Source organism: Cydia fagiglandana, chromosome Z (assembly GCF_963556715.1).
Source record: "Cydia fagiglandana chromosome Z, ilCydFagi1.1, whole genome shotgun sequence".
Lineage (NCBI taxonomy): Eukaryota > Metazoa > Arthropoda > Insecta > Lepidoptera > Tortricidae > Cydia > Cydia fagiglandana.
Window position 1 is genome coordinate 18,222,737 of NC_085959.1, and position 10,260 is coordinate 18,232,996.

The following is a 10,260-nucleotide window of genomic DNA, read 5'->3' on the forward strand; positions in this document are numbered from 1 at the left end:
GTCATGGCAGCCAGGAACACAGGGATCTAGTCAATCATAGTCATAATACCAGAGCACTAACTGCGGGCAAATATGAAGTACCTAGGGTGTATAATTATTATGGCGATAGGACACTAAGAAACGTTTACCCTATTTACTGAACACTTTGCCCACGGATATAGTAAAAGAGCCCAAAATAAATAGATTTAAAATCAGTCAAAAGGTATCTCCTGAATACTCTATAGGGGATGTGTTACCCCATAGTGTATTCATGATATACCTACCTATTTCAACTACGAATGTAAACCTATATTAATTTTTAAATTTAATTAAGTATAGTATTATAGTATACTGAGACTCCACAGTCAAACTAAATGTAGTTTTGTGGAGCATTGTATGTAACACTAAAGTTGTAACTTCTAGTATAATAAATAACTATAATAAATAAAATAATAATAAATTTGAGATATTAGTATGTTTATTGCAACATAAGAAAAATTAGGTTTCGGTCTTTATGTAAGAACGCTGTATGTTCCTAGTTTCTTTTTTTTTCTCATTTGTATCTCGTGTTTTTCTGCTTTCTGGTTGTCTTTCCATTCATTGACGTCTCCGCAACATTTCAAAAACACAAAAACTAATCGATCCTCGATATATTAACATTTTCACAAGTTTCTTTAGCCTAATCGACTTTTCCAATGCTATTGGTGCAAAGTGATTTCGCTCCGTTATTGTTTAAAGCTCGTTATCATGAAAACGAATCATACAATTGACAACTATTGTGGTATCATATGTTCCTCATACTATAGCGATTTTAATTTAAGTAAAGAAATAAAATTTAACCACCCTTTACAAAATTTCTAAGGAGTCATCCCATTAATTACGTCACACGAATTTCTAGGTTTTTTGACCCCTCCCCCCCTCCTTGTCACACTTGGTCACATTTGGCAAACCCCTCCCCCCTAGTGTGATGTCACATTTTTTCTACGAAATCGCCAAATCGAATTAAGTACCTAAGTATTATTAATATTTTATCAAAATATTTTTGACGATATAAATATTAGTAATTTTATAACCCAAAACTGCTTAGGAAAGAAAATTAAATGAATAAAAACGATTATAGTTTTAAAAACTTGTTATTTAAATGTACAGCTAATAAAATAATTTAAATAAATTTTCGGCTACTGATGAAGTTAAAGTGACGTCACAAAGTTTGTGTTTCCCCCCTCCCCCATGTCACAATATGTCACATTTTCTTGACCCCCTCCCTCCCCCTAAACGTGTGATGTAATTAATGGATGACCCCTAAGCAAAAATGTGTGCCCTCGTTTTGGCGTGTTCAAGCTTTACTTTTTAGAATGAAGAATAAATGAGCTAAATTGTAAAAAATTTTATTTAGTACAAATCGCCACACTGTGATTGTAAAGGCCAAAATTGTCCTAAAAAAATACATATAATTTTCATTTATTGTGCAAAAAATCAGTTTATTTGTATGAAAAGGTATAACGATTATTTCAAAACTGAATTCCTCGTTCCTAAATTATATGAAAATGATATATAACTTGCCCTAGTTGCTAAGAGCATGAAGTTATATAGCAGAGATTGGACCTGGGGAGCAGACCATTTCCCCTCTTCCCTTCTTTTTGGTACACGGTACGATCTCGTTGCTACCGGGCCAAATCAGCATATTCTTTCTTAACAAGGGTATGCAAGGCATCTAACACAACCAATGAAACCTCCATGAACAGAAATGGGAGACATATTTTATAATATTTGACAGTATCTATGAAGAATCTTCAGATATATAAACGGCAATTAAGCCACCAGTACTGGGTTGCCTATAATCATATGCCCACATTGCCCACTTCAATTAACAATGAAACTATTTATCCGTGAATATACTCGTAAACCCCTATCCGTTAGTATGCGATTCATTAATGGACGCACCATGGCCCAAATCGGGACACGGTTCTTTGAACGTTTTCAGCCCCTAGTTTAAGAAATGATTATTTAAGTAAGTTATCAGTTTTTGAATACTTACTAATATAATAAGTTACGTCCTAATCTTGAATGAATAAGGAAGCATTTTGCAAAATACGCTCGTCTGTAGGAGTAAGGACTCTTAACTTAACCGATTTGACCGATTTTGGTTTTGATTTTGATTTGATAAATTTGATTTGACGACTGGTCTGGCCTAGTGGGTAGTGACCCTGCCTATGAAGCTGATGGTCCCGGGTTTGAATCCCGGTAAGTGCATTTATTTGCGCGATGACAATAATATTTGTTCCTGAGTCATGGTTGTTTTTCTATGTATTTAAGTATTTATACAAGGTGTCCCAAGAAGTAGTGATATACTGAAGCTGGGAGGTAGAGGACCTAGAGGGCTATCTGAATCACCCCCATGTATGTTCCGCGATTTTACGTATTTTCGGACTTATGATTTTTTTTTTTAATTTTTCACCTATGCCAAATGCTAAAGCCAAACGGTATTTTTTTTATGTGATTTTATTTTTTTAAGGGCCCTTGAAGTTGTGAACATACTGGGTAATTTTATCTTTCTTGGCATTAATTTTTTTTTTTAATTCCATTCAAAGATCTAACGACAGTAAATGTTACCATACTAAATTGGCCTATCTATCAGCTTAGCACACAAAAAAAATCAAGCATCTACCGCAATAATTCACGTCACCATAAATAAAAATCTCATCGTACTCGGCGATAGGTGAAAAAAAAAAATCATAACTCCGAAAATACGAAAAATCGCGGAACATACATGGGGGTGGTTCCTTCGAGCAACACGGAAGGGAGGTGGCATTCGCACTATTTCCCCTCTGCCGAAGTACAAGATTAGCACGTCAATCTAATCTAGCGCGGGTAATAAAACTAGTTGCACTTGGATTTTTCACTAGACCGAGTCCAGACGCGTGCGTGAACACTGCTGCACAAAAATGCCTGTTTGCTCGTTTTTTAGTGTTCCGTACAAAACTTTGTTTACGGAACACTTATGGGATCACTTCGGTCTTGCAAATCAGTTAAATACGTTTTTCTCAGAGACCGTTTGACATAGATACCTAAAATTTGGAACAGTTATAGCAATTACCACCAGTCATATTGTAAATAAGTCAAAACGGCTTATTTCTTATTTGTTATAAAAAGAGGTCGGGGACATCAAATTTACAAAAAGAAAGTGTTATATTTCACATGTAATTTTTTTTTACATATCATACGTTAAATTACATTTAAATACAATTATTATATTTTAGTCTCAAGTAATTGTTGGATTTATCGATCTTGCTCGCTCAGTACAAATTGCGGATCGGTCGAGCGACAAATCCGACTTCTCATCTCTCAGAATACAATGACATACTTCAACGAAAATGTGTTAGTGTGCGTGTTGTGACACTAGTCACTCGTCCGTACACAAAAAGAGATCGAGGTTTGCAAGATTTGTCTTTGACGTGCGTCATTTTCTATGTATTTGTGTCGTCATTACAGATTGGATTTTGTATGTAAGTGTGTGAGAAGTGCGTCTGTGTGCACCTTTCCCCCCGCGAAAAATGGCAGAAAGATTTGTACGGTGAGATATCGCTTGGGCCCCTCCCTTCCGACGTGTCGGAAGCCGGTGTTGCTCGAAGGGTGATTCAGATAGCCCTCTAGGTCCTCTACCTCCCACTTACTTACCGTTGGGCTTAGTTAATTTGTGGAAATATGTCCCATAAATTTTTTTTTTTATTTAATCCTAGGATATGTTCTAAATATAAATTTATTATTTTATAAAGCTAAAATTGTTTATTGACGTGCTGGCATTTGAGGATTCACTTCACACAACCTTGTTGGCAGCTTTTGTCAAGACATTTATAAGTAAACCATCTTTTTGAAAACATACCTGTCAGAGCAACAACCCCGAATAGCCCTTGCATTATGATAACATCGATAGCATACCTGTCAGAGCAACAACCCCGATTAGCCCTTGCATTATGATAACATCGATAGCATACCTGTCTGAGCAACAACCCCGAGTAGCCCTTGCATTATGATAACATCGATAGAATACCTGGCACAGCAACAGCGCGTCGCTGGTGGCCACCAGCAGCGAGCACTCGGTCTTCTGCGGCAACTTTTCCTTCACGCGGTACAGCATGCCTTCCACGTCGCCCTGCTCGTACACCACCACCCGCTCCGGCAGTTGCACCTACAACAACAATATTTAAATTCATAGGGGTTATTCCCACTAGTTACCACCAAGTTTTTACCAGTGGTACCTAACTACTGGGAATTTTTCCCCACTTTTTAATACCACCGGTAACAACTGATAAAACGTGGGATTTTTTTTCCCAGTAGTTACCACCAAAATTTTGTTAGAGTTCAATACTAATAAAGACAGTTTAAATAAATAATTATTAGTTTTTAGTGTTTCAGGAAACTGCCTTTTGAGAGTGATCAAAAATATTAAAACAGTTTAACCGGTACAATAGCAAGAATTAAAATATGCGTAAGGATAAATTTTATCGTCCATTTAGAATCTAAATTTGAGTTTACCAGAGGTAAAAGGTGGGGAAAAAAATCCCAGTAGTTACCACTGATAAGAACTTGGTGATAACTAGTGGGAATAACGCATGCATAGGTATCTCTAAATTTGTACAAGCTTAGCCTTTGCTGTTAGCCTTCATATGAAGGCTTGTCCAATGGATGTGTGTGATATTTTTAGATTTATATAATTGTGCCTATAAGTTTTGATTGTTAGTTATTTTAGTGCATTCTGAGGAGGATTCCTCATGAATAACTTGATCAGTTCAAACACGGATATATATCCACAAGTGGAAAGACGAAGTACTTGCCGCCAAGCGATGTTTGTAGATGGCGATTTTCTGCACCCTGTCATGGCACTTGATGCGCACCTTGGTGCCGGTGGTGAGGTGCTGTATGATCACGTCGGTCATGTTCTCGCGGTACGCGTACCGCTCGCGGTACAGGCCGTGCACTGTGCTGAACACAGTTTGGTAGCACCATAGAGTGCCATCCTGGCAACCCACTGCCTGTAAATGATGTTTAACAACCGATCAGTATGAATATATGGAGTAAAATTGTACATCTGACAGTACATGCCACTGCTGGGCTCTGCCATACTCTTATTAACAATAAGGACATTAAACTTTCCTTAGTGTGGGATGTGGGACATCAATGCTACACCTTTAAATGATTGCCAAGTCATTATACATATGTATTAAAAATTAAAGATATCTTATTGGTACGGTTTAACACCCCCTGGCACTGACTAAAACAACCGACTTGGTTTTACATAACATCTCAAAACTTTTTTTGTAGTAGAAGAATTGCCTTGCGAGACTTGCATCTTTTTACATGTAATGTTTTTGATCAAGAGCACCCTAAACCGGCGAGCGTGTATGAGGAATGTTATGAATGTGAAGGAAGCGAAAGAGGTATGTCAGGATCGTAGCAAGTGGAAATCCGTGGTCTCTGCCTACCCCTCCGGGAAATAGGCGTGATTATATGTATGTATGTATGTATGTTTTTGATGGGATCTCATCTCTTTTTGTAGGTAGTCCTTCTTTTCGGGTACCACTTCTTGTAGGTCAGCTACCACTTTTATCAAAGCTCATATTCATACCCATCCCGCACTATACTCGTACTCGTACCTATACAATACTCATGGCCATACCAAACTATAATTGTACTCATACAATACTCAATACCCAAGTACCCATCCTACAACTCGCACACCATACCTGCACTCATACCTATGCCATATACATATCCTTACCATACTCATAATAGCCATACAATACCTACTCGTACTATACACATATAATAACTACATATACACAATTACACATCTTCATACTCACATCGAACATCACAGACCTTTACCTACTATTTGTTGGAACTGCAACAGTATTACTTTATAATTGTAACTGTAACTTTATATGGGTCAAAAACTTACTTATGCAGTTCTTAAATCTTTAAAACGTGACTGATATTGCAATATTTTTAGGTTTTCTATGGCTTGATAAGCTGAAAACTACTTATGTTTAAAATTTGAAGCTTGTGGGTAAGCTAGAAGTACCTTAGAATTATGATGATCGTACGTGAGTGAGTGAGTGAATGTGTCAGTGTCGAAACTAAGGAACTTTGACGTACAATAATTCTTAAACTACAAGTTCAAATTGAATGTTTTTGAGAATATATCTAAAGCATGTTAAGCCCTATATGTATGTCACTGAAAATTCTGGGTTCTAGCTTTAGACAGTACAAAATTACAGGACGTCGAAAATCGCCTGAATCGCTTCGGGAAAAGGATGGTACGGCCATGCGTCTTTGTTTTGTTCGACTTGACGAGATAGAGATTGCATTCTCTATGCAGACTACCCAACTAAAATGGGATAAAAGATTAAGTTATTCATTACTTACAAGTGTGGCAAGAGATGGTGAAGGTGTGATGGACCACACCCATTCCTGCGGGGTGTTGAGTATGGGCACGCCTTCTGATGTAAGCACGGCCCATCCTCCGACTCCCCCTACCAGTATTAGCTCGCCAAGCATTGACACTGATAGTGCTGCTATACCTGTAACCATTCGAATTTCGAATGAAGAACCAACTCAAAAATAAAATCTGTTTCTTTTAAGGGGACACTTCAATAACTCATATAAAAGTAAGTATTATGTTGAACATAATGTGTCACACTTTATTATGTTGATAAAGTACTGGGGAAGGTTCCCCAACTTAAACCAGTGGTTGGCAACCTTTTAGGAGCCAGGGCCACATAGTAGTTAAAGAAGTATATGTGGGCCAAACTTTGTTAATAGATATGTGTGACTTTATAAGACATTTTTGTTTGAAAATATGATATACAAAATAGCCCGAGAGCTTATGGCAAGTGAGAGGTTTGCCACCTGTTGTTGACCGCTGACTTAAACTGTAAAACCCTTACAAATGTGATTAACCACTCAACCGTCCGGCCCACGAGACTGTTTTCCTGTCAACCGTCCGGGTTTTTTTGGCGACGCATGCCCCGCGCAGCGCATTCACAATTTTCCACAAAAATTATAATTACACTGCCATCTAATTTTTTTTACTATTTAGTTAGGCTACGTTGTCGCATCAAGGTAAATAATGCCGAAATATTCAGTTAGATGGCTTTGAAATCAATTTTTTCTTCCACCCCTTTGGATAGTAAGGTTCCCGCGGACGGTTAAGAGCATCTTTTTTTCGGATACTATGCTATCGTTGGACGGTCAAGTAGTTAACTGAAAACACTCAATTTATACAGGGTGTCTGGTACATTGTTTACCAAATTAAAACGTCAGATAGGTTGAGTCATTTGCTAACTTTTTAATTTTGCACATGTTTTTTTTCAGCTCTATGCCAGTTTTTCATAAATTTCAAATTTTTACTTACATAGCAGTAAAAACAAACCATGGCCAATTTTTTTCTAGGCATGAGTAGGCCATTTTAATTTGGCAAACAATGTACCAAACACCCGGTATACAAGTTTACAAATGTACCTATGTTCCTTTCTTTAAGAATTTGTTGTCCCTGTACATTATAAAAGGATAATGTTTCATTCCAATCAGAGACAATAAGACATGTTTTGGTAAAATTGACAGCCCACACTGCAGCTTCTCTTGTTATCTTTTTTATCTCATCACCAACCTATAACATTGCAATAAGTAATAAGTTAATGTAAGTTTTGGTTTGTAAAACATTCATTAGTTAGGTATATGAAATGATGAAACACATCTTACTTTATCTCTTATAGAAACAGCACCAATAGCCAGCCCAACAGCTAAGTACTGCCCGTTGGGAGCCCAAGCACAGCTTGTAATACGGCCTGTCACTCGATACTTCTGCACTGCCTTAACTTCCGCTGACCAGAATGCAAAGTCTGAGAGTGCGCAGGACGCCAAATGATATGTGACAGGATTATATGCTAGACATTGAATTGCTTCACTATGCCTGTTTAACAAGTGACTTAAGCTAATTATTTCAAATTATATATGATTCACAATAGGATTAGAGCAAAGAGTGATTTGATGAGCGGGATCAGCTAAGTAGCTGAGTTTAGTGTCATGCTTTATTTTATTTTAATGCATTGTAAGGCATAACGTTGTAAAGCATCATTAGATTACATATTTTAACAACTCACGAATATTTGAGCACGCCTTCCATTTTAGACGTCCATATGATCACGTTTTTATCAGCACTGCCACTTGCAAATTTTTTTCCGTCGCCACAATAAGCCACGGCGTGCACTGCGCCTTTGTGGGCTTGAAGCAATTGCACCAAAGACCCATCTCGAGGATCGTAAACCATAACTTTTTCGCCAGCACCAATTACCAGTTGAGTACCATCTGGACTGTAGCATATCGTGTGGACACTGCAAATTAACATATATTAGTTTATATAATTACTTGCAGATGAAAAACTATTTAGTAAACTAAGCACAGTCTTTACCTCGAAAATTCTATTTTATCGGCTTCGTGAATTTTATTAACCCATTTCGGGACTGTCCTCATTTTTAGTTATTGTTTACACTGTAATAATCGAAAACTTTAGGCACAAGAGCGATATGAATACAGTCTAATTCATTTTTCATTTCAGTAATAATTTGATTAATTTGGTTGACAACGGATTCTACTAAAAATGTAAACAAAACGTACGTACGTGGATCGGCTCCACACTCGCGTTCGCGGCTTCGCCCGCGATTCACGCGCATAGTCTGGAGGGGGCTTAAGGCCAAGCACGCACCACGACTTTAATTTTTGCGACACGATTTTAGAATCGCGCTGTAAAGGCTCCTCTTCACGTTGGGCCAACGCCAACGAGGGACGCAGCCATGCGGTAGAATGAGATAGCAATATCACTTGCTCCCTCTAATGCCGGCTACATACGTAACGATAAATCGTTGCGATAAAACTGTGCAGTCCGACTGGGCAGATAAATCGAACCGTGTGTATGACAAATCGTTACGATAATCGCCAACGATTTGTCATACACACGGTTTATCGTTACTTATGTAGCCGGCATAACGTCTCATCTGAAGCAGGTTTCGATATGTTGACGCTTGAATAGCCAAATGCCTCGGAGTAATTAACAACGGAGACGCCATGTCTAAAATTTTCGGTACAAAATAGTCTGCCGTTTTTTGCGGGGGAGGGGCACATCAAATGTATAGGTACGTCATGTCAGATAAACGTCAGTCCATACATATGGTTGACATGTGGTTGACCATTGGCCGCCTATTTTTGACAGAGGGGAACGCTTGTTAATGGCGGCTCCATTGTTAATTACTCCGAGCCAAATGCCGACTGAGGTCCGGGGTGCGATTTTATTATCGCAGTGCGCGCGGGGCCAGACAACTCCGTATGCTGCAATTCACTTTGCGACAATCGCGTCGCGAGCAGTCGCGGAAAAATGTGACAAATCACAATTTTAAAATCGCTGCGATTTTTTTGGCTTAACCTAGGTTAGCCCAAGCGCGCACCACGACTTTTTGTCGCGCGATAATTTAGTCGCAGAAATGTAACGTATGGGTTTATATGGCGGTGCGCGCATATGCGACAAAAAAATCGCAGCGATTTTAAAATCGTGATTTGTTACATTTTTCCGCGACAGCGCGCGACGCGATTGTCGCAAAGTGAATTGCAGCATACGAAGCTGTATGGCCCCGCGCGCACTGCGATAATAAAATCGCAGCCGGGACCTCAGTCGGCATTTCGCTCTCCAAGCGTCAACATATCGGAACCTGCTTCTCCAATGGAGTTACAAGATGAGACGCTAGATGTTGACAGTTTAATTATAGAAATAGATGGAGATCACCTTTGTGGTATAAATACTGTCATACAGCGATTGCATATTGTTTCACGACAAGCGACTGGTACGACATCCATGTCGAGAATGAATAAATCGTCGACTTTTTCATCGCAGTGCGCGCACTGAATTTTCTGCGATAAATTACAGCGCGATTCTAAAATCGTGTCGCAAAAATTAAAATCGTGGTGCGCGCTTGGCGTTAGTCCATGCTACTGACATATTTTTAGGGTTCCGTACCCAAAGGGTGAAACGGGACCCTATTACTAAGACTTCGCTGTCCGTCCGTCCGTCCGTCTGTCACCAGGCTGTATCTCACGAACCGTGATAGCTAGACAGTTGAAATTTTCACAGATGATGTATTTCTGTTGCCGCTATAACAACAAATACTAAAAACAGAATAAAATAAAGATTTAAATGGGGCTCCCATACAACAAACGTGATTTTTGACCAAA

The 10,260-nt window shown here is 38.6% G+C and overlaps 1 protein-coding gene across 1 annotated transcript in view; it reads right to left on the reverse strand.

Moving 5' to 3' along the window:
- Positions 1 to 8,619, reverse strand: part of LOC134679321 (intraflagellar transport protein 122 homolog) — a 52,864-nt gene extending 44,245 nt beyond the window's left edge. The window contains exons 1-7 of the mRNA XM_063538226.1: positions 8,450 to 8,619; positions 8,142 to 8,372; positions 7,741 to 7,951; positions 7,501 to 7,648; positions 6,406 to 6,560; positions 4,815 to 5,012; positions 4,031 to 4,168 (exon numbers count right to left, since the gene is read on the reverse strand). Coding sequence (XP_063394296.1) covers positions 4,031 to 4,168; positions 4,815 to 5,012; positions 6,406 to 6,560; positions 7,501 to 7,648; positions 7,741 to 7,951; positions 8,142 to 8,372; positions 8,450 to 8,511 — 1,143 coding nt within the window. The 5' untranslated portion in view covers positions 8,512 to 8,619. The remainder of the gene's footprint in view (positions 1 to 4,030; positions 4,169 to 4,814; positions 5,013 to 6,405; positions 6,561 to 7,500; positions 7,649 to 7,740; positions 7,952 to 8,141; positions 8,373 to 8,449) is intronic.
- Between the last annotated feature and the right edge of the window lie 1,641 nt (positions 8,620 to 10,260).